Raw genomic sequence first — 25791 nt, 5'->3', positions numbered from 1 at the left:
TTTTCCTGAGATGGTTTACCGGCAAACACTGTCACACTAATTAACACACCCGTTTAGAACATGATTATTGTCCCTATTTAGCGTCTTAGAGGCTGATGATTTGATACGAAAGTTCTTGTGTATTTTGGATTGAAGCAGTCGTTTTGGTATGAATTCTAAGGCTCAAGCTTTTACTCGGGAATTTGCCCAAATGAGGCCGAATCGGAAGCAGGTATCCCAGACAAAAATTGTAACATAAGTTGTAGACGATTTTTGCTTGTCTTTTAATATGGGTGGAACATGGCATCAAACTTTGATGATAATATTGGGAATTCAGGAAAAAGCTGTCATTCATGGCTGCTTTTTGGTTTTCATTGCTCACACTATCGGTGTTTAACCTCCACTTCTACCGACATTGCTCTAACTGACATTGGAGTGAGTGTGCTCCTACCTTTAGATACTCTATGTGTTTTTATGCCAAACACGTGTTAAAAGCGACATTGTCGTCATTGAATCACTGTTTTCTGCAGACGTCTCACCCGAGATAACATGTTGTCCTTTACAATATAGTGTCCCGATACGTGTTCTCTTATTTTCTAATCAGTGTCTTTATAGCTGACTGCGTTCGGGTGGCACTGGTCACATGCATTTTTTCCATAGAGTTAATCCTTGCCCCTGGACAGACACAGTCAATTTCCCCATCTTGTGTCCCCCCCGGAATTGCACACCAAAAAATAGAACATGGTGTTTTTCCCTATTGTGTTTGGGGCACACGCGCTATTGCTCATTGCTACCCTTAAACCTGCTGGTTGTGTCCGTATCTGCAATCATTTCATTGCCAGGAGGCCCGCCGCCCGTGACATTGCCGTTGATCATATTACACTCATAAAAGCCGCATGAAAAACATAGTCAAATGCAAGATAATTACAACAAGCAAAAGAGGGAAAGTCATTTTTGCAAGGGAATGCAAAAATGAGAAATAGAAAAGCCGAGTCATGTTTATTCATGAACCAATCATACCGCTGTTGCTTGGCTTTTGTCTCTGCTTCGAGAAGCTTTTTGCATACTAAATAAAGGTTCAGACTACTTTGTCTTCAATGGAAGGAACAAAACGGACAATAATGTAACACGTGCAACTATGAAATTGCCTTATTCAATTAAACAGAAGGGAACACTTGCTTATGAAATAGAGGACCTAATATTGAGCCTTGTGGAATGCCGCACTGCTATGATTTTCAGAATGCTTTTGTCAGTTATTGCTGCTTGGCTTGTAGTCTTCCTAAGACTAAGAAACACATAATATAGGCACCTTGCACTAATGTTTACTGTGCATATGTCACTTATTGTCGAAGACTTCGAAAACCTTTGTTAACATCAAGTCCATCCATCCCTCGGGTCGCAGGCCTTTTGGAGCCTATCCCAGCTGTCTTCTGGCAGTCAACCTCAAGTCCACATGCTTTTGTAGAGTTTAGGCTGGCAAAAAAAATATTCAACATATTGCAGTCGCATTAGCAGTTTTAGACAGGATTTTTGTCGATTTGTATTTTGTGTCAAGAAAAACACTTCGAAGGGCTCTAACAATGCAGTATATTTTTTTAATGAAAAATATATGGAAATAAATATTCACACTTAATATTTTAAAGTCAGTGGAGCCTTTCATGTTTGTCGCAAAATGTTTTTTGTTTACATTCAGTACTGTATTTGGTTATTAAATGTATGTCTTTTATTTTATTTAGCATTATTTGTTTCTTGTAATTTATTATCCTGGCAGCCGCCCTCCTCCACACTGTCAACTTTTTTTTTTTTTTACACCCATGATTATCTTCTCTCACTTTTAATTCTTTAGTCTTTCTTTCCCCCTATTTCCCTAATGTGTGTGTATCATTATCTCTTTAAAGGTCTGTTCCCATCTCCCTTCGGGGATCCCCTTGGGCACACACACACACACACACACACACACACACACACACTCTCTCACAGAGTGCATTAAAGTTGCCTGCCTTGACAATGCAGCACCATTGTCCCCGGCACCGACAATGGCTACAAACAAACAATTGACATAGAAATGGAGAGATGTAGCTCATTAGCGGGGTGCTGCTTGTTTTGTTAATGGATTAATGGAAGCCTCGCTTGAATAGGCGGGCACCTTAAAAAAAAAATAAGGGGGGGGGGGCCTTGCTTCAATATGGAGAAGCCTGATTAATAGGAAACCACAAGCAGGGAGAAGTTACTTATAGAGAGTTAAGTAACTTCAGGCAGGAACGGCGCCTACAGTGTGTGCGGAAAATGCGTCAAATGTATTGTGGTAAATGTGCTGTGTTTACCTTTGCACCACATTGTCGCCTTTTAAAAACAGACACCATGATGTGGGCGCTGGTGTGTGCTTGTCGGGATGGTCATTATTTACCTGCCATTTAAGTGTTTGCTCTCACAGCGTGCATGCGTGTGTGCACGTGTGTGCGTGTGCGTTTGTTATCAGTTAAATCAGATTGAACCGCCGCCGAAGATAGCATTCCTGACACGAGGCCGATGACGATGGCTCAATACTGTATATGTATTTATTGTGCGTGTTTGTGTAGGCTACAAGTGTTCATTTTGAGTAGGACTCCCAGTAAGACATGTTAAATGTTGTCCATTTTATCCATCCCATTGAGATCAATTTGGAATGATTTGTCAAAATTGTTGCCTTTGGGATACTTAATAAAATACTTAATGGCTTTCTTAAAACTTAAAAACGTGAACCTGCTGAAACGATTTATCGAGCTCAAGTTTCGAGAAGCTGAAATAAAAGAGTTGTTACGGAAGACTCGCGAGTCGCAAAATAATATTGAAATTAACAGCATTTTTTTTCAAATTGTAAAATTTTGATGACATTTCCCAGATCGATTTTAATCAACCAATTCGGAAAGCAGTGACAATGAACAATGAATGTCTGACATAATTTGATGAAAATGCTTTGCAAATGTTTTTGTGCAGGAGCGGGATGCCGAGCGGCGGCGTCAGCTGCGTGAGCGAGCCAGGCAGCTGATCGCAGAGGCTCGATCAGGAGTCAAGATGTCAGACATGAACCTGGACATGTCAATCGGCGGCACTTTGAAGGGCGGCAAGCCTCCTGGCCTGGCTGGAGGTTAGGACATGCAAGCGCACACACAAGCACGCTACTTGCTATGCTAACACTGTAAGCACACATTGCTATTATGCTCTCTCAAGGGGTTCTGCTAATCCTCAAAGAAAAACAACAAAATGTCATTTTGCGCTGACCATGGGTCTGGATCACCCGGTAATTGTTAATCAACACAACACACCGCGACGCCATTTTAGCCTCCCAATAGCCAAGCTGTCTAATAGCCGACCTATCGGATTTGTGAAGCTCTGCCATTGACACTCCCTGCTGCTTTTCCATTTTCCTACAAATGATGGGGTATTATGAAAATTAGCGTTATCAAAGCCTTTGCCGTCGTTGTTTGCGTCTGATATGTTAACGATAAACCCTCCGTTGTTCGGGCATGTTTATTATGCAAGATGATGGACAAGATGGGTGTTTCATCAAAAGTGTCATTAGGATCAAGGACAATGGCCACTGTTTTCACAGGTTAAGAAGTATTTTGAAGTTTTACACCACTGTTTGCCAACCAGGGGTATGCACGCACATTTCAGGGGGTATGTAGAAATATTTACCGTTAAATATAACAGAGGCGGGTTATTAATTTTGAGTCGCGGGGCGTGCTGGAGCCCATCCCAGCTGTCTTCAGGCAGTAGGAGGGGGACACCCTGAACCGATTGCCAGCCAATCGCAGGACACACAGAATGACGTGCTCCGTGCTCACAATCAAACCTAGGGACAAATTAGAGTGTTGAACCAGCCTGCCATGCATGTTTTTGGAATGTGGGAGGAAACCGGAGTACCCGGAGAAAACCCACGCAGGCATGACATGCAAACTCCGCACAGGAAGGCCAGAGCCGGCAGGATCGAACCCACGACCTCTGCACTGTGAGGTCGACGCGCTAACCACTGGACCACCGGGCCGCCCCTCCTCATTACCTTTTTTTATATTTGGTATGGTACCAGCAAATTGCTCATTTGGCAGAACGAGGCCATCCAGTAACCGAAGGGTCGAAAGGTTTGAATCGCAGCTGCGACTGTCCACTGACAAAGTGTCCTTGAGCAAAACATTTGGAACTTCTGGACCAATGTGTATATGCGCTCGTCTTTAGGAGGACTAAACATAAAAAAGGTGACTCAAATCAGGAGCAAGGCAAAGTACGTCCATGATTGAGATTGAATTAGTTGCACCTTCAGCGTCACCGAATCGCACTAATTGTTGATCTCATTAAAAATGGAGCCAGAGGGAGGATGAGGAAGAGGAGAAGTGCTGTGGGTGGCGTTACACAAGGCCTGCCGAGCAGAACGGTTTAATCCTAGCCTCTCTCTCTCTCTCTTTCTCTCTCTCTCACTCTGTCATTCTCCTTGAATGCAACTCAGCCTAGCCCCCTCCACCCTCTGTGTTTCTGCCTGCAAAGAAACTTTCCAACTCTAGCGCCTTTAATTAAGCCCCAGCCACTTGCAAGCACGCTGTGCGTCGCAGCTAGCAAATTAAGATGAGTAGAAAAGAAAAAACAAGTGGAAAATGCTGTTATTGTTTGTTTTTATGGTGAGTCATCAAACGTTGTTGTCATGCTCCACCCATATCCAATGCTGAAAACTCGTGATTTTTATTCTTCAGCGATAGCGATTTAAGTTGCGTAGGAATAATTTTCTTTATGGGATCCCTGGAAATGGGATGAAATGAGCCTAAAATGGTGGCTCCAAACACAAGTGGAAGACCCCCGTGTCTTAAGACTTCTTTGTCGGTTTACTAGTGATAGACATGCCTACCAAATTTCAAGTTTATAGGGCAACCCATATTTCGGGACTTAATTTTCTAAATATTAGGTGGGGGGTAAAAACGGTGTGTCAATTATTCCTGGAAATGGCTTTAATTATTCTACAATGGCCACTTCCGATCAACATGTCAAACTTCCTGTGTCTTCTCAGGCATGGGTCCTTGAGAATTTTTTTGTGACTACTAATGAAAGTTATGTAGACCAAATTTCATCTTTCTAAATTTGCTTTGAGGAGCTCAGTTTTAAAATTATTCTAGTTAAGGTTTATCTCTGAAGGACACCCCCCCCCCCCCCCCCCCACCTGAAATGGGCTGACCTAAGTGCCTTTTTGGCCATGGCCTCATGTGACTTTGATGGCTCTCCGTATGACAGACACGCCTACCAAACGTCAATTCGTGACAGGAATCTGGTTTCAGGGGCTGAATTTTCTAAATATTCAAGTAGACGTTTGTCTGTGAAGAAAGAGTACAAACCAAACCAGCAGATTTTGTCTTTTCAGGCTTGGCATCTTAAGACTTTTTTGTGGACCTGCTCATGAGAAACATTCCTACCAAATTTCACGTTGCTAACGGAAGCTGGCTTCAGGGGCTGAATTTTCTAAAACTAACAAACTTCCTTTCTTTCCTATTTAACCTTTTTTTTTCTTCTTCTTATCATGTCCCGCCTTACTAACAACTCACAGACATGTTGGATGATGGAGTAGAGGGTTGCCATGGCGATGATGGCCTTGATAGCAAAAAGGGTGAGGACATCGGTGTGGAGGGTGACTCTGTTGACAGCGCAGCCTCTACGTCTGCCCTGGCAGCCAACCCACTGGAGGCGCCTCTCCCAGCTCTATCCAGCTGCAGCCAGGGCCCTCTGGAGCTTACTAACCCCAGCTCTGAGCTAATATCCTCGGGTAAAGTCGCTGGCTGTTGTTGTGCTCCACGTTCGGCTGTCTGATGCTTCTTTTTCTGACTCACATATTAACTTTTCTTTCACATATTTAATTTTATTGAGGAAAAGCGCTAACCAGATAAAAAAAGAAAGAAAGAAAGAAAACCAAAACAAAATCTGCTGCCTCTTTTATGTTTTGGTCTTTACCTGTTGTGTGATTTGTGCGAGGAGGCTCCAAAAAGGACATAAAAACCATACACAGTCTTTAAAGAGCATTATCTTCGCTCCTTTGTTGTTGTGTTGCGCCGCTTCCTCATTGATGTCAGACACTTTAGTCGCCTTCGTATTCATGAAAGAACTTAATAATTAAAAAGTTGGAAATTAATGTGATGATCTGGCTGAGCGAAGGGAAAAACAACAACATAATTGGCTACAAATGATACGTTGAAAAAAAAACCTTGACTTTTAACTTGCATGCTTGCAGGAATGAGAAAAATACTGTTCTGAAGAAAACATACCAAAAACCCCCGAAGAAAATAATACAATAATAAGAACTACCAGGAGAATAGGAAAAATAGTGTAAGAATACTTTTAAAATACTATCTTAAAAAATCTTAAAGTAATTTGGCATCTTGGAATTCAGGACACTTTTCAAAGATTAAAAAGATCAAGTCAGCAGAAAGTAATACATAAAGTATTTATATAAATTATTCATTTTTCAAATTATTCAATATTTATTAAAACAGCTTGAGAATGTCAACAAGGTGAAATGTAGTCTGGTGTCACAAATGCATCACTTCGCGCATGGCACACGAAAAGCTCTCCCTGCTCCTCTTTCATGTTCCTCCACACAGCGCTGCAACCTGGCAGGACTGCTGTGCTTGCCACTCCTACCCTGCAAGTGGCATCCTGAAGGTGATGCAGCTGAGGAAAAAAAAAAAAATCACATGCACAGCAACAATCAATGAAAATGGTGTCTGGGCAAGTGACTTTACTCAACTGCAATTGGGGAGGCAGAACCTTTTGTGTAAATGTTATTCCAGGGTTATCGAGCCACCGACAATTAAAGTGGGCCAATATTTGGAATTTATTTATTTATTTGCATGAGCGTTTTGATGCTGTTTAATGACTGCTGTTTAGTGACTTGCAGTTGAATGCAATAGTGGTAGTCAAAACAACTGTTAAATCTAACACACTCCATAACGTTTGGAATCTTGTCTGGAGTACCAGTAACTCACTTTTGGTGAAAAAATGGCTTCTGTGAATGTGAAGAAACAGTTTATTGGCATTTCATTTCAAGTTTTGTATTTTCCTTGCATATGTTTCAGAGGGAAACGGCAAGCACATCGACCTGAAATTGAAAAAGCTGAGCGAGGTCAGACCGAGCGCCGCCACCGCCACCGGCCCTACATCCCCGTCTTCCTCTTCTTCCTCTCCTACACCCACCGCCACCTCTTCCTCCTCCACCTCCCCGATCAGCCCTGCGTACGGACTCGAGGTACGTAACTGCGGGACACTACGGGACATGTAACATCACGATATGACACTATGGGAGCAAATAGGACAGAGTGAGATGAGACACAGTCGGGGACAGTAGTTAACATAATGGAGACATTATTGGACATAAAAGGGGACAAAATAGAACCCTGTTGAACATGGAACTTAATGGGACTCTATGATGCAAACTAGGACATTGAGACAAAATAGCAACACTATTAGACAAAATAGGGGGACATTAATAGACGTATTAGGTGACACTATGGGACATGTGACTGGGGGCTACTATGGGACACCATTTGATATAATGGCGAACACTGGACAACAAAATAGGACACGGTGAGACACCATTGGGGACCCTGTTTAAGTGTAAAAATGGGACACAGTAGGACACATTGTGGGACACTGTTTGACAAAATAGGCCATAATAATGGACATTATGAATCAACACTGTGACGTTAATGGTCAAAATGGCACACTGTGTGACAGTAATCAACATAAAAGGGGACCCTATGGGATATTGGTCGGTACATTTGGATAGAATTTGAGTTTTGAGATAATAGGGCATGCTATGGGATACAATTAAACAAGGTAGGGAACACTATAGGCAAAAATGGGAATACGCGCACCTGTAAACTTCTTCAAAAGTGCCATCGATCAGATCCATTGATCCTAGCTTTCACTCTGCTGACAGTGTGTGACAGTTTGTGTGTCCACGCACGTGTGCGTCCTGTGTGTGGATGCTCACCTGCGCTGTAACATTAGTAGCGGAGGTTGCTATTGACTGTGACCTTCTGTAGTCTAAGTGTGTGTATCTTCTGATGTGAGTATTGAGTCGCACGTAGTCTTAACATCACTTTAATTGATTGATGGGAATGTCAAGTGGAATAAGATGAGTGTGTGTGTGTGTCTGTATGTGTGTCAGCTTGCGCTTATGGCGACACTTTGATCATTGATTCACATAAACACCCTCTTGTGTTCAAAGCCAAAAAAGGGCTTAGTCCTTTACGGCCACTGGAGTGACACGGCGTGTGTGCGTGCATGTCCCTACTTGAACCGTGGAGTTGAAGCGTCACACTTGTGCTACAAAATTGCGTGTGTAATGTCCACAAACTTTTGTAGCAGTTTGATTGAAGATCCTAGCAGGAAAACATTAAATTGTAGGTTTGCATCTAGCAATTAATTTCCTCTTCACAGCGATGCCTTAACATATGTTAAATTTGTTGCGTGACCCCCTATGTCAAATCATCTTTCCCCATTGAAATGAATGGAAATAAGGTTAATCCGTTTCAGACCCTCAAAACAACAAAACGTAAGCAAAAATGTAACATGTTTTGATTTAGAGAAATGGCACTCTACGGTAATGTAATTTATAAAGCCATACAGTAATTATATAATTAAATCGCATTTAAAGAATTACCGGCATGCTAACCTGGCAAGCACTGTGCCACCGTTTTTTTTTCTCCAAAATTTTAAAAACATATATTACATAGTTAATTTTGTTTTACCAACAATTATTAATACAACAGCCTTTTTTCCATTTTCTTTCACTGTTTTGTTCTTTTTATTGTAGCTGTATTTATTTTTAGTTATTTTAAATATGTGTAGTAATTAATATTTTTTGTATGTATATTTATTCCAGCAGTATTGCATTGATGCTAACGTGTAATTTTCAAATGTATTTTTTAAAATCTTTTTTCTTCTTACACTGCAAAAAAGATTTACATAAAGTATGGACATTAGTCGAATGCAATAAAACCATATTTCACCATCATGAATATATCACCAATATTCATGTTTTGTCTTTTTCAGGAGTGACTTTTTTCAAGCTTCGACTAAATATCATCATAGGCTTTTCCAATATGCTAATAATTTGATGTTAAAAAAAACAGAGGTACTTCATTGTAAGGTTTAAGTTTTTACAAAATGTTAAATTGGCATGTCTACATTGTAACTCATCACTAAATTTGCCTGGGCGTGACTGGTCGTGAGCTTTTCTTCGTCGCTTATCCGAGCAAACAGAACAAGAAGAGACTTAATTGCTGGCATTGTGAGCCAACAGTCAGAAGCAAAGTTAACGATTCCTGCTTTTGCGCACGCCGTTTGACTATCAGCCGCTCTCTCAAGCTGCGGAACATGTTTGCCCCTAATTGTCGATTTTATTACACTTTTGGCCGTCCTATTAGCGTTCGCAGTCGCTTTCTTTTTCCACTCGGCTTGGCTCATTTGAAAACACGCTAATAAAGCATTTTTCCTTTTTTTTTTTTCCAAGGGTTTGATAACGGGAGAAGCGAGCGTGCAGCTTTTTAACATGTGTTCACTTTGAAAACAATAGCCTTTCCACCCTTTTTTGCATAATTTGAATATATTTTCTGGCTTGGGGTTTTGTTGAAAGTCAAGTTAATTGCCTCCTTTTTGCGTCTCCCCCGAGTGTGTGGAGGGTGTGTGTGTTTGTCAGTGCGCGTTTGTCAACGTGGACGCAAACAAACAAAAGCAGCCGTGTTGCTAAGGTATCACGTTCTAGCAGACGCTGCGCAGTGCTCTGGCAGCAGGTGTATTTGCGCACATGTGTTTACATGTACACAAACGTGCGTTTTTGGAGGGTGTACTTTTTGCTCACAGTTGTACGATTGGGACAGATTGGTTTGTTGCATGCTAGTTCTTTTTTTTGGGGCGGGGTGCTTGGTTGTTTGTGGAGTAAGGTTGGTTGCATGGTTTTTGTTTGGCTAGTTGAGTCATATGCTTGGTTGGTTTGTTTGATTGATTATTTTTTTAGGGTAGTTGTGTTGATTTGTTTTTTCGGGTGTTGGTTGTGTTGAATCGTGTTTTGGGCTTGGTTGGTTCATTCAATCTTTGGTTGATTCGTTCATTAGTTTTGTGGTTGGATGGTTGGCTTATCTATCCATCCATCCATCCATTTTCTGTACCGCTTTCTCCTCACTTGGGTCGCGGAGTGACTTGCCTCGACACTGGTGGTCATCGAATGGTCTCGTCTTCATTTTGTGTCTTGTACAGAATAACGCAGAGCAGTTGCGCGCAGAGAGACTGCGGCGCGCCACCGAGAGGCTTCGCAGCCCTGTGGTCTTCAACAAGGACTCTGCAGTGAGGAAGACGCAGCTCAAGTCCTTCAGTCAGTACGTGGATAACAGACCAGGTGCGTCCATCTCCTCCATTAAAAGTCATTACCAGGACATTTTAAGAATGTCCTCTTTTTGACTGCAGAGTTGAGAAGGCAGAAGTCTGCTCCCGAGGACCCGAAGAAGTCCGAAGAGGACGACTGGGCACAGACGGAGATTGACATCTTCAGACCGTTTGAGGAAGAGGTTTGTGTCTTTGTAAAATGACCTTTTTTTTTTTTACCCCCACAAACACGGCCAACATTTGGTATACTTACTGACATCCAATATAAGATCTGTATCAAAAAACAAAATGCTTATTTTAAATATTGAGTATCACATTCTCCAATTGTAAGTCTACATCTAATTCTTTTTGTTCATACATTTTTTTTTTTAATATGAGTGAGTGACAGCACATATTAATGGACATTTTCCAAAAGGGTGGGTACCCTGAGCTGCTCTTTTGGCAGATAGGCACAAACAACAGTCAGGACCTGTCCGGTGATGTTTCATGAAGGGGTTCCCTCAATTATGTGATCTGAAATTATAATAATATAGTAGTTTGTACATTTTGTTGGTTTCCTTGACTTTGAGTGTACTGTATACACATTACACACACGCACACTCGCGCTCCTTTCGGCCTCTGTTTTAACTTGAGTGTGTGGTGTGTCCATCAGAGCGCTATAATTTCAATGCGTGTCTTTTACTGAGCGTCTCTCTCCCCTATCGGCGACCCCACATCCTCTGCACAGACGTGCGCACGCACACACGCGACCACACACACTCGCACGCACACAAACACACCCCGCCGCCTGGGCTCCAGGGTTAATGGGTGTTGAACCTTTCCATTATCCCGATCAGCCAAGAATTACCTGCTGAATGATGTTTGCATTAATATAATATATATGGTAATTTCCCTGCTCTTAATTACGGCCGGGCCTAGCGCGGCAAGAGGAGTGGGCTGATCATGTGTAAAATTGATTTGCCAAGGAGAAAAATATGGCGATAGAGCGAGAGGAAAGGGAGGCTGCGCTAGGGAGGAGGGCTACTGGGAATTGACACACAGAAGCGGGGAGGGAAAAGTGCTTGCCTGGGTGGAACAAGAAGGGGGGAGCGGAAACTAACTTTCGCATGAGTTCTTCCCATTAAGCAGAAAAAAAGAGCATCAGCAGTAAAATTTAGTTTGTTTTTTTTTAATATATGAATGAACATTCTTGTCACTGTCTGCGGAATAGCAAGCACAAACACATCTGGAATGGAGGCTGAGTAAGGTGTAAAGGAGTCATCACAATGTGTGTAGCTGTATATTGTATGGAAGGAGAATTTCTTGACAAAATGTTGCTAAGCCACACCCACCCTAAAGACAGACTAACCAATCACAGAGCAGAAGTCTGACACTTTGCCAGTGAGTGGCCTTCCATTGGATTCAAGTGGTGCCATTTTAAAAGCAAGCAGAATGAGAGTGTGCTTCTGCAATAAAAATGGAATTTATTTTAAATATTTTGACATATCTTAACAAGGGGGGCCAATAATTAAGACACTGTACATGTGTTGCTGGCCATTTGTGATCAATATCCGTTCTTTAAAGTGCGATAACTACCACAATGTCGTAAGTCTTAATGATCCTCAAGTTCCTGCTATCCCAATTTAAGAACCACTGCATGAGACAACTAAAAGAGTGAGCAACTTAAATGATCGGAGACGGGCATTCTTGTGTTTCAGCTTTTTTTTTGTTTCAGCGACACCCTCTGTCACTCATTCTCACTCAGCCTCTCTCACTTTCTCTGCCTGTCTGTCTTTCGGTCTCTCAGAAAGCGTTCAAAGACACGAGTCAGTATGTGGTGGGCGAGCTGTCGGCGCTAGAGAGCGAGCAGCGGCACATCGACGCCCGGGCGGCTCGCGTGGAGAAGAGGCTGCGCTATCTCATGGACACAGGTACCCCGAGCCCAATTACGCCGGAAAAAAAAAATGTTTTGCCAAATTGAACACACACGCACACACATACATATAGCAAGAGAGTCAGGAGTTTGCGTGAGAGGGAATCTTTGAAGCCCCCCCCCACCCCCTTCCCTGTGAGAGAGGGATGTGGGGGAGACCTCTCTGGGCTGGGGTGATAAGGGAGCCCTTCATGGGGGAAACGATAACTGGGTGTGATAGCGACCCAAAGTCTGCGCCGCCACCATTTGGTTTGGCTTGCCAGCCGGCCGGCCCTGCGCTCACTCTCCATTGAACAGTGCGCTCAACCGTGCGCACACACACACACACACACACACACACACACACACACACACACACACCCTCCTCGCCCAAATACATATCTGGCCTCGCTTGATATGCTGTGTAAGGGAAGACGGGGGTGAGTCAAAGGGAAGAAAAAAGGATGAGGGAGGAAGGAAGGTGTGTGGAAGGGGGGACACAAGCGTCGACACACTTTACGAATCTACGTATACACATCCACGCGTACCAAAGTGCGGTCCCTGCTTTTTTTTGGAGGGGGGGTGTGGAGGGGTTGTAAGATTTGTCTATGAGGTAACGACTTGTTAGGACGCAAGTCAAAAAAGGAAAAGAAAAGAGTGACCTTACTTGCTTGTGAAATTGGAGAAATACGAGACCCGTTTGTGCCACTGAACCATCTCACGGTTGGAAGGATTATGTGTAAAATGTTGGTCTTTACAAAAAGTGTTGCAAAAGTGTTAAAATGATTTTACTCCAGGGAATACAGACCAAGCCCTGTAGTGAATCGGGAAAATCTGTGAGTGCTGAACCCCCCCCCCCCTTCAAAAAAAAAGGTTTATACTATACCGGAATTACCCAGAGATGCCATAAAATGGCAGCATGCTTTGGCCTCAGCACAAAAATAGCAAATAGGTAAGTTTTTCTACAACCCTCGTGAGGATGAGCAGATTAGAAAATGGGTGAATGGATGAATATTCTTTTTGTGAAAATACCGAATTTAATGCAGTCCAGAATTTTCTTTAAATTTAAATACCACCTTTTGTGGCACAATTTTTATATTGATTGAAGCAAACCGTATGTACTGCATATTCAGTGACGATATTCATGAAATACTCCATCTCCCAATTGTGATAAAGTGGTCATCGTTTGTACCTTCACCTGCTGCTACATTTTAGCAACTAGCTGGAATCTTGTTGACTTAAAGGCGTCCTTAATGAGATGTCCACCCACCTCTTTTGAAAGACAATGGAGGCCATTAATGGTGCGAGAGAATTGACGTGGCGCTAAAACGCACAACTATTCCTGATGTAGGACAATAGGCCTCATCCATATTCGGCAGGTGTAGGCTTAGCAGCGAGCTAATGCTGCTACTAATGTGTGAAGGACAGCGCTCCCAGCGGTGCAAGAATAACAAGTTCATTAGTGCACAGGCAGCGGCGTCACAGGAATTCAAATTCGCCCCCCAACTGGACCCGCGCCCCTGCCTCCTGATTGGCCAACGGCCGACGCTCATTAGAGCCCCCGCAGTAATTAAGAGTTGTTAGAAAGTGAATTCTCCAACCGCAGATTAGGAAATTAAACTATTTACTGATTACATATTAATGGAGAACAACAATGGCGCTCGCCATAAGCTTGGAAGGCAACCAAGGAATAAATCTGTGTACTTAATTACCACAAACAATGGGCGCATGAAAATGGGAGTTTGACGCGTGCACACTCCCCCGCTGTAATGTGTGTGATATCAGAAGACACTTGACAATTCTTGTTCAATTATCTCTATTATTTAATGTTCTGTGAACTGCCGCTGAGTAAATAAATTAACCACCCCAATTACTTTGGAGGCATCTGGGGAGGACCGACGCCTAATAGAAAATGCCGCCCAATGCTGCATTATGCCCCAATTTGGGGGGGTGGGGGTCGGTTGAAGTAGGGGGGGGGGGGTTGTGTGTGTCTGTGGGTAGAGGAGGTGTGTGGGTGGTAGTGGTGTAACAGTATGCCAGAAATCAGCATTTGGTGTGTAGCTTGATTTTAAGGGCACACAATGATGGATGGGGTCCCCAAAAAACTGCGATCAAGCGGGAGAACACTGTATAATGATATAGGTTAAATATACTGACATGAGATCACTTAAAAACTATATTTTTAATGTATATATAATTATAATTAACATTTTCAAGGATATCAAGTTATTAAAAAAGGAATACATACATTTGAATCAAACGATTTTCTTCAAATCCCACTGGACCCTTGACCATTAACCTAGCGCAGTCGTAACGTCATAGATACAGCAAATATTTATATAGAAACACTTCAGGGCAACAAATGGAAAACAATCAAATGGAAAAAACACGCATTTCTCATTTTGTGACAAAGCGAGATTGTATCGTAACCACAAAACATTGTAGATTGAGAACAATATAAACCACATTGTAAAGCCTGTCGTAAATATGTGCTTTTGGTCTTGCTAACACGTAGTCACCTAGCATTTCAGTGCAATGGACCTACAGATGTGGCATGGCAGAGACACTTACACTATTTAAAACGCGCACACATATGTACTGTACATGCATATTATCTTTTTTTCCTTCCATTGACTGTCCAATCGGTAATGTGTGGGCGGTTTGGCTCCACGTGTAACGTACAGGAAGCTCTTCACGCAGGATACATTCTGCTCTAGTCTCTTGGCAGACACAAAAGCAGATTAAAGAAAGAAGAAGAAGAAAAAAAACCGAAGTCAATCTTATCGCCTGAGTGTGATTTTTTTAAGCATATGTTAATCTCCTCTCCTCCTCGCCGCTTGTTTATCTCTTATCAAACGTGGCACTAGGTGACGGCCAGCTTTGTGGCCACGCTATGAGTGCCATTATTGGGATAATTGCGGCCATTGTGGCAGGTGATACCGCCGTTTTCAAAACGGGACTTGTGGGTAAATAGGAGACATTTTCAAAAAGGGGATTTTGAGCGCAAAAGGCTACATGACACATTTCAATGCTTCTTCGTCCTCGCAGCTTAACCTTCAGTACGCCCATAAAAGCAAGGCGGAGGAACAATGCCGGCCGAGGTCACTAGCCCACATGACTGACTAAAACCACCGTATTCATGTAAAAGTGAAGTTTGTCCGGGCAGAAGTGAACTCTCATTATTTGCGTAGAATTTAGTTTCGCTCATGTTTGAGTCCAAAAAAAAAATGATTCCCATTCATTTACTTATACTGTACTTTCATTTTGGTCTTGGCAGTAGTGTTCACTCTTCCTGTATTACTTGTGTATGAATAAATAAAGTCACGGTATTCATGTAAATGTTAAGTTTGTCAGGGCTGTTGACTCTAGTTTAAAGTTGAAGTCTCTCCAATCACCACATGTCAATCAAGTCTTAGTTGCGCTGACAAATGGGTCTTTTATGGCCCCATGCTCTCATGTGACTAGGCCTTATAGGCTTTGTTCATATTTAAAAATGGCACCCCCCCCCCTCCACCCCCTATACATCTGGCGAAGAAGTGCGTGGCCCCCAGTAGCATTGATGAAAAAGTGTGTCCCCCCCTCCCACCCCCTCCAACATTGAAGCTGAGCACCCCTAGTGCAGACTATTGCATTTAGCATTAGCTCCATCTTATGTGTGAATATATATATATTTTTTTTAATGCAGGCGGGAAAGGCATTTTAAAATCTTACGGGCTGGTGCTGCGTCTTGGCAGTAGTGCACCATTATTTGTGGTGCATTTAGCTTCATCTCATATATACTATGAATGAATCAAACATGGATAATCAAAATGTTTAATTTATCAGGGCAGGAGTGCACTCTTATCATTTGCATAGCATTTTGCATCATCTTATTTATCAATGACATATACGATGGTATTAATATTTGTACATGTGATATTTGTCGGGACAGGAGTACACTCCCAAGTTACTTGTGTAGCATTTAGCTTGATGTCCTGCATGATACATTGAGTTCAAGTGATGTGTTACCAGCAGATTAGGAGAGATTATCCCTCACATGGATATCGAACGACCGTGTGTTGATATTCCTGATGATTCAAACTTGTCGGTCGTCCTAATCTGCCATGAACGTTGAGTTTGACTAAAGGTTCACGTCGGGGCGATGTCCACTCTTTCTCAAGTTTGCATCTCAACAATTTAAAAAAAAAAACAACAACAAAAAAGCACACAAACAGCTTTAAGTATATGAGCAGGGCCCACTTCTTTTCTGCTGATGAAGCTTAGCCGTAATCATTGTAACTTTGGGCAGATTACCAATGCGGCCGCCTTGTAAGCGCCGGCGGACTCGTCTTGACCTCCCCAGCGCAGGGCTTAAAGACACAAGAATGGCATTTTAGCAACTTTAATGGGATAACCGCTCTAATCTTCCACCGGCCGCACGAGGAAAAGTGCGATGGCCATAATACTCTGGTTGCTTGGCACGCTGCGGGATTTGTACGGCGCTCGTTGTTGCGGCTTTTTAATCAAGACTTTGCCTCTTTTGTCAGCGTTTCGTGTTTTTACTGTGACTTTACTTGAAAATTCAGCCTCCTTAGCTCGTATCCTTGGACACATTAAATTCGGTAGGCCTGTTTATCACGAGTAGACCCACAAAAAAGTCAAGAAGCCATGATGGAAAAGGCACAGTAAGTCTGCCATTTTGCTTTGTAAGAGCCATACACTTACCAGGGGTTCTTAAAACACTTACTGCATGCTGTTGAAATGTCTTGAAAAGTAAGCTCATAAAGACAGTATCTTTTAACAACCCAGAATTCAGTAGACATGTCTGTCATGGATAGACCCACAAAAAGGTTTCAACAGGCCATGCCTGAAAAGACACCGGAAATCTGACATTTTGCTTTGAAAGAGCCATTTTAGGGCATTTACCAGGACAAACGTATAGAAATATTTTGAAATTGAAGTCCCCAAATTCAGTATCCCTTAGCAAGGCAAAATTTGCTAGAGGTGTCTGTCGTTAGTAATGCCACCAAAAAAATTCTGAAGAAGCCATTCAACATGGGCCATTTCCGGGGACCCTTCAAAGACCAACTATCTAGTATTCCACTTGCTACAAAATTCAAATTACGTCTTCTAGACAGATGGGCGCTGCTCCAGTTGCGAAGAATTTCAGTTTTCGGCCTGACACTTCTAATCCGGCGCACCCCTGCAGTATGGGAATCCCCAACATAGAGGATTGGAGAAGAAAAGACCGCTCAGGATCAGTGCCTTAAAAACCCATTGCCTTTTGCTTGCCTTTGAGGGTGCAAAACAAAGGCTTTTTTTTTTTTGCTTTGTTTTGTGTGAAAATGTGTGTGTGTATGTGTGCATGTGTGTATGTGTGTGTGTGAGTGTGACTCCGGGGTTCAGCCGGGTCAGAACACAGATTAACCCCCCCCCCCAAACCCTCCCAACCCTTTTGCCTTTACTCCCGCTCATTCTGTTAATCCCGGCGGCCATTTGAATGTTGGAGCGGCACAACAATTTAATTAAGAGTCGGCGCAGGCAAACTCAGCGGTCCACCCAATGCGGTGACACCACACTCCCAGATGTGCACTATACCCCACCCTCCCCCCCTAAACATACCCCCACCCCCTTTTCTTGTGTTCTCCAGCTCCATGTCAACCTTTCATACATTCTTTAACAGTGGGGATGAAAGGGGGATTTTTAGGAAGATTAGGGAACGGGATCCTCTAGGCATTGTCTGACAATCCTCAGATAAAACGAGCGGGGTGGACAGAGTCAACGGGGGGGTTGGAGAGAGGGGCGCGTGAGGAGGTCGGGGGTGGGGGGGGGGGGGGGGTTAGTGGGAGTGTGCGGAGCCACTTGCCTGGGGACGTGTAAGTTACATTTTGTTGTGCGTGCTTTGTTTTCTCGCCGCTTTCTTCAATCTCTTTCCGTTGCGTGGCCTTGGCGTGCCAGCAAAAAAGGACGATTAACATTTTCTGTGTGTGTGTATGAGATGGGGGGTTGGGGGGGCGGGTGGGCTAGCCTTGGAGAGAGAATTGAGAGGTGGACAATGGCCGCTTATGATAATCTGCTCTTTATTGGAGCATCCCGCCAATGCTTTCATCAACCGCCTGTGTGCCCCCGGACCCCTTGCAACACACGTACGCATGCGCATAAGCATTACATCAAAGTTCCACACTTGTTCGCCTTGTTCTCAAGCTCCCACAGACAGCGGTTTCACGAGTAAGACACAAAATTTCGTGAAAAATGTGTTTATTTTAGTCGAGTATATTTATATGCTGTATTAGGGTGCATCTGATCAAGTTAGAACCACCTGTTTGCTTCAGAATGAAATTTAAACCTTGCCCTTTATTGTTTCTTATTATTTGGGAGGGGGTGGGGGTTTACATACCATACCATCCATACAGATATCCAAATTGGAGACATTTTATTTTGTATCTTTTTGTATTATGTTACTTACGAGTCAGACATTTTATTTTATTCATTGCTTTGTTACAGCCAAATCTGACGTTTGTATTTGTTCTATGGATACAACTTTTACCCAATTTTAAAGATTTTTTCAAAAATGTCATGTTTTATTTACACCCATTGATACAACAAAAGTTGTGGGGGGGGTTGTGACTTACAGCTACTGTAACCAAATCATAGACATTCGATTTTTATTATTTGTATTTCTGTTTTCTGCGATTGGCTGGTGTTCAGCGTGCACCCTGCCTCTTGCCCAAAAGACATCCGGAATAAGCAGCAACATGCCCATGACTCGTAAGAATAAGCGGTTAGGAGAAAGAATGAATGAATGGATGAATAGTTGTGTTGTGTTTCTTTATTTGCATTTACAAATATTTCAATACAGATTTTATTTTAATATTGTCACATATATCAAGCCAAATTGCATCTATTTTATCCATCCATCCATTATCCGAGTCGTTTATCCTTTATTTGATTTTTTTCCTCTTTTTACATTACATACAGACAACTGTTTTTGTTTTTTTTGTTCATTTTATCACAATATATTTTCCATTTAAGGCGGCGCCATTCTTAACCACCTGTTAGCTTTAGAATGTGTTGGAGACTTTTCTGGGGCACTTTATAAAATAGTTGGAGAATTACTAGTCCAATGCATGACTTAAAAAACAGTATTGATCCTTTATTATTATTATTATTATTATTCACTTAATTGTTTTTGTGTGTTGATTGGATTGTTAAGGAATGTAGTCCTACTACAGTGAGAGGGGCGAGCTCAGTTTTGTACCAAAGTACAAAATACGGTGAATAAATACTAGTCTTTAGATCTGGTCTAAAAGGGATAATTTTTTTCCTGCTGTATTTTTGTTTATTTCTACTGTAAAATGTGTGTGAAACGTTGAAAAATGTCGCAGAATTCGCGGGCCCGGCCGCTCAATTAACGGCGTCTTTCTCATGGTAACGGCGGCGGTGACGTTGGACAATGTGGGTTAATGACGGAGGTTTGGCCCTGGTAATTACGCCATTCACTTGCTAACACAGCTGCTGGCCAGCCAACAATAGCCCCCAACCAGACCCCCGTACACACTCATCCCCATTTCCCCATTGTAATCAGCACTCCGGGCTACAAATACCAACAGCTGTGTTTCCCAATACATTCCCATTTAAATATCTATTTCAACGTTTGTGTGTGTGTGTGTGTGTGTGTGTGTGCGTGCGTGCGTGCGTGCGTGCGTGTGTGTGTGTGCGCGTGTGTTTTGAGTTCATGTGGCGACACAAGCAATTTTAGCCACTTTAACGCTAAAACCTGAAAGTTGTTGACTTCAATGAATGGAATCCATTGCCAAGTTAAATCATGGGCGGAATGTCGACCTCTCAAATCAATCCATGAGATGTATGGGCAATGGTCGGAAGTAACAAAAAAACAAATACTTCGTTGCTGTACTCAATTTTGTTGGATTTTTATCCTCCATTCAGCATGGTTTGTGGCCATACAGATATAGAATAGTTTTTTTTTTAATTGTTTAATTGATTTTTTTTCTTTCTTTTACTGGATAAAGTTTTAACTAACATCACTTCATGTCGTCGTTTTGAATTTTATTTGTTTTTTTAATTCCAGTTTGTTTCCACAATCTGCTGATTGTAAAACTAAGAACATTGTGAGAAAATTATCCCGTGTCCAAAAATGGACAACTTTTTTTTATATCTTAGAGGGGAAAAAATCAATATATTTGCACTAACACAACTAAAATGGTTTATTAAAAAATAAGGAAACAACGTGGAAAAAATAGCCAGCATAAATCCCAGAAGCGTAAGTAATTTTTTTTCCGCTCTACATTCTTTGAGTATTTTTTTTTCCGGTTGACTTTTTACTTTTACTCCTGACAATTGAAAAACTTTCTACTGTACTCCACACTTTGTCAACCACTTGTTACTCAAGATTGGCGAGTATCGGTATCGGGCTGAAACTGGCCTTATTTCAAGGTATCGGGTATTCTCTTGAAAGATGCCGATACCGGCCACTCATACTGAAGGCAAAAAAATAAAATAAAATTAGACATCAAATAACCCTTTCTTGCCAATAGTTGATGCTGCACTGCGGCTGATAAACACACACACACACACACACACACACACACACACACACACACACACACACACACACACACACACATATACATACATTTAAAATGACTGATACTGTTTTACTTAAATTGAATATATAATTCGACTTTTTTGCCAGAGGACCTTTGCCACCTCTACTTATTCCTGAACACAGGAAGTAAAAGGAGGATGACTAATATTGTTAGCCAACCGTCACAGAGAAATTCATTAAGCATTTCACCATCAAACCCCCTCGTCCCCTCCCCCCAAATGTCACCAGGCGTGTAATATGACACCCCTCAAATTTGTTCTAACATCTACCCCTGGGGGGTCAAGCTTGCACCCCCCCCTCTTCACACACAGACACACACGCATACACTCACGCGCGCACACATACACATGTGGCTAATGGGGCAGGCGGAGCTACTTATGCTAAAAAAGCCTGTAGCTGTCCGTCAACGAATGGACGAGGAGGGCAGGGGTCCTCCTCAGGGTGTTATCGCTGCGACACAGTCAATCGCTCCCTCATTCACAAAAATACGCTAGCCTGAGACTGGAGCAAATTGGTGCTAAACTAAAGTAACAACAAGTTCAACTCAAGTTGCGAGCGTTGATGAACAGGCCCTTGCACCACCATTTCCCCTTTTACGATGATCAGCGAAACTAGTTTGGAAGCTAATTAATTTTTTTCTAGCTTTCCAGCCTGAGAACGGCTGCTTCAGATTGTCCTGTTCGGTTTCAGACATGGGTCCGAGAGACTTTTTCATGCGTCCTGTTACTATTATCACTTCATCAACCTGTCCATCAAAGTTATGTTGATAAGTGAAACTGATGTCAAGCTCTTATTTGTCTTGCGGCACTTAAACACAGAAGGTGCCCCGCCCTCTTCTGGGTCTGATACCACTTCCAAAGATTGACTCAGTCCCCCTCTTGTCAACACATCAACACAAACAAAAAAAAAGACCTGCAGTGTGTGGTGAAAGACGCTTAATAAACTCCGCGTGCTGTCCCTGCCCGAAACACGACACTGTGGGCCCGACACGTTGAGCCCACCTCTAAAACGTTTGCCCTAAGCCTGCGCCAATTAACGCTGCGGCCAGGGCAGCTAAAGTTGACAGTAGCATAAGTCAACTCTCCGCCAACCTAAACACCCACACCCCCGTTGTCTAAGCTCCCCCGGCGAGCTTCACACCTCACTGTGTGTGTAAATACGCGCACTCGGGGGAGCTAAAGTACCTGGCTTAGCCTCTGCTTAGCCCCGCCGAGCCACCGCTTATCAACAGGCGTCCCGTAACACCAACATTATGCCAGGTTGTGTGCGGGGATGTTTAAGCATGTTTTTAGGGCGAACCGCCGTCTGATACTTTGGGGGAAATGACAAAAATTTGCAAAGGGGTTGAGGAGACACCCTTGTGTCCGCCCCAGTTTGGATGCAGTGAGCCAAAAAAATGCAGTAAATCCTTGTTTATCAGTGGGGAGACATTCCAGGTGCGCCTGGTGAAAATCCACGGAAAAAAAACAACTTTTTTGGTTTGTTTTTGCCACTCCCAACACTTTTAAACACATTTAAAGTATCTAAATTAACTGGATTATCCACATGCTGGCTATCAAGTCAGAATTATTTTTTTTTTTTGTGACCCCTCCTCGCTCTCCCGTTTTTTTCCTCTGTGTGCATTCATAATTGACAATGAGGCACTCTAAGCAGCCATGCTAGCAGAATAACCGAGGGAAAAATGCATTTTCATGATGGAGGCATAGCTAGCTGGCTATCTGCATGTTGCAATTGTGCCCGATAACTGCTGGCGTGAACGAAGTAGCTCAAGTTCTTATGTTCTTGGGGTGGTTCGCGCACCTCCATTTGAACCACAACCCAACTGTCTCATTTGGGAAAACTGAAATGTCGATGAGCAGTATAACGCTTCCACTTCACAATTCACCATTACGCAGGTATCGGTCTCCTAATGTTTTAAGCACTAATCTTGCATGTATGTGTTTAGAAACAAATCTGTGAATTCATTTCACAGGGTTTTTGAAATAATTACATCACATTTAAATCTATTCGTTTAAATTTACCCTAAAACTGACACATAAAATCAAATGGAATTTAATATCAAAGCGTATCAGTTTGTCTCCCGAAATCCGTTTGCTTGATATCAACATACAAAGATGAACCGTGTAGAAGGGCTTATAGAAATCAGCATGGAAGTTACTTTAATGTCGTATCACACCCAAGGTGCGTGGCACTCAAATTTAAATTTGCTTCAAAAATCCGCAACAAGCAGTCATTTGATAACATTTGTGATTTAGCCGAGGTTCACTGTACATGAACTAAATCCCACGGTTAATGTTACCGTGCAAGAAGGATGGATGGTGGTGGGTGAGGTGGGGTCGTGGTTGGGAGGGATTACCGCACTGTTTTGCATCAGTTGCCTTCTGCTGGGTGGCCCCTGCTTGACAAAAAAAGAGGCAAAGAAGAGAGGAAAAGCATTTAAAGCGGCACATTGAAGAGGAGAGGAGGGCTCTTAATACCTTCAAAGCTCAGGAGAGGAGAGATCTGCCATTCACCAATTCAGCTGTTGATGTTTTCTGGCCTGCAACAATCGAGGAGGCTCCGGAGAATGACGACATTGCCTCCCCACCCCCTTTTTTTTTTTGTGTGTGTGCGTGTGTATTTTTGTGTGCTTTAAAATGATATGTGTGTGCGTGTCTGTCTGTGTTTTATATTATGGGCCTGGAAAAGAAAAAGCCTTGGCGATGAGCCTGGGAAAAAAAACGTTGACGTTAGGGAAGAAGATGAGGATGAGGAGGGCCAGATGACGGAGCTATTCATTGGCTGATAAGAGCTGATGGAGGGGTTAATAAGCTACACCACCGGGGTCATCGCCGCCTTTTTTGATGCCGTACAGGAGCAGAATGGAGGACTGCCGAGAACGAGTGTGTGCGTGTGCGCATGTGTGTGTCTCAAGTATCCCCGCGTTTGGAAGAGTGTTAGCGTCCCTCAAAAGTTCTCCTTCACCCCTCACTTACAGCACGTAGGCCGGGTGTCGCTTGCTGCTGGGACTGTAAACGGTACACCAAAGTTAAAATGTCGATTTCTGACCCCACACAAATTTTCTCAAATCCATTAATAGAATATGGAATATTTTAATGATTTATGTCCATGTATATTTATTTATGTTCAACGCAAATTGGCAAAGTTCCTTGAAGCACTTACAGGAAATAGTCCGGGTCTTGTCGACAGTGTGATTTCCATCTCTTAACCGTGTGCCAAAATGCTTCCATATTGTGGGCCCTAAAGGAGCTTTTAGAGGTTATTAGTTGTACGAGCCGGGTTTCCTCCTTTCCGCGCCCGGCAGCATTAGCATAAGCGGTAGCTGCAATTTTACTCACGCCTGTCGGATCACTGTCGCCGACAAAAGTAGTCACGCGACATGCATTTGGCGGAGGCTTGATGAAGAAATGTGTCTTAAATCTCGGTTTACATTTTTTTAAATGAACTTTAAAAAAAATAAAAATGAACTTTGGTCGCACTGTGGTCTTATATGGCTGCATCTGGACTGGCATTTCTCTCAGGGAGGGGGGGGGGGACACATTTGCATCTGAAATCTCAGTGGAAATTTTTCTTAGCGGAAAAGCTATTCCGAATGAAACCAATTGATTGGCCAGTTATGTGGGACGATTTATAACGTACGCTTCTATTTCCTTTCTCGTCGTAATGTACAGGAAACGTACGGCGCAATAAGTATTGGTGGAAATAATCCTATAATGGTCCATGTTGACATGAAAAAATCTTTTGGACTTCCGCATCATCTCGACATGTTTTCCCTCAGGTGGGTGTTATTCCCAGCGAGCATTCCCGCTGTTGTCCCGTGTTTGTTTGAGGAATCTCTTGTCATGTCATTGAATCTAAATAGAAAGCATCCCTCAAAGGGCCGAGCGAGCTGATGAATGGCGAAGGGTGTGTGTGTGGGGGCTAGCGTGGGGTCTCTTCTTCTCCTCCACCATACCTGCCCTTGTCCCGAAGCTAATAACCCAGGCTCCCTATATCAGCCACTCACCTTCATAATAAAAGCCAGCCTCCCGTGTAGCGCCAGATCACGTCGTTAATAGGATGATGCCTTTTGTGCTGAGATTATGAGCGGGGATAGCCTCTCCTCGCTTCTCTTTACACTCACACACCAAGCCACGGGCATCCTGCGGGGGGCTCCCCGTCGAGCCGAGGTGATCGTAAACGAGGCCTTTGTTCCCGGGGCTTGTACGCTAACGGGCCGGCTAATGAAAAAGCTTTTAGAGTGGGGGAGGTGTCGGCAGGTGAGCAAGGCCTTCTTCTCCGCGATATTAATTACCTGAAGTGCGGCCCAGCTCTTCATCTGCCTAATGTGGAGGTGTGTGTTGATAATGGCCCTCGTGACAATAATAATGAATCAGGTCATTGAAGGGCTGAAATAAAAACACCCAAGAGCGAAGTAGACGCAGGTTGTAAATCACCTCGCTCGGCTCACTAGTGCGCTTCTGATGGACGCTAATGCTAACGATGCTGTCGATTGCGCTTTTATGTCTTTTCTCGTCGTCGCCAATGCATTCTGAATGACTACATGCATCTGCACACTTTCTTTATTTACATTGCTGGCATTCATGTTTCTGCTAAAGGTTTTTTTAAAAAGACACACATTATGAAGTCCTGGAAATTAACTTCACAGGCAACCCGTTTTGTTTTTGTTGTTTGTTAACGACTTGATGTGTTGAATTGTGCGCGGTTTTTAAGTCTGTATCATCATTCAATGACAAAATTACACTGCCTCTGGCTGTCTTCTTTCTGTGTTGCCAAGATGTTTATCTTCAGCGCATTTTAGTATGGTTGGCTCTTTCTTTCGTGTTGAGTTTCCCAAGCTGTTAACAAGGTGTGCTAAAGCTAACCGGCTAGGCCAGCCTCCTCCTAACAGAGGCCGCTTGTTCCTGTCATTGAATCC

The 25791-nt window shown here is 42.9% G+C and overlaps 1 protein-coding gene across 4 annotated transcripts in view; it reads left to right on the top strand.

The window, feature by feature from the left end:
- Positions 1-25791, top strand: part of ehbp1 (EH domain binding protein 1) — a 105383-nt gene that overhangs the window by 67716 nt on the left and 11876 nt on the right. For 2 of the 4 annotated variants that reach the window (XM_086121883.1, XM_086121884.1), the window contains 6 exons: positions 2956-3106; positions 5546-5761; positions 7068-7237; positions 10252-10390; positions 10459-10559; positions 12164-12287. In XM_086121883.1, the coding sequence (XP_085978009.1) occupies positions 2956-3106; positions 5546-5761; positions 7068-7237; positions 10252-10390; positions 10459-10559; positions 12164-12287 (901 nt within the window). The remainder of the gene's footprint in view (positions 1-2955; positions 3107-5545; positions 5762-7067; positions 7238-10251; positions 10391-10458; positions 10560-12163; positions 12288-25791) is intronic. The other 2 variants (XM_086121885.1, XM_086121887.1) reach the window with 1 other exon arrangement.

This window comes from Hippocampus guttulatus, chromosome 10 (genome assembly GCF_054856545.1).
Source record: "Hippocampus guttulatus isolate MCC_2025c chromosome 10, RoL_Hgut_1.0, whole genome shotgun sequence".
NCBI classification, from domain to species: Eukaryota; Metazoa; Chordata; class Actinopteri; order Syngnathiformes; family Syngnathidae; genus Hippocampus; species Hippocampus guttulatus.
Note: the sequence above shows the minus strand (reverse complement) of the source record. Positions and strands in the feature narration are given on the sequence as shown.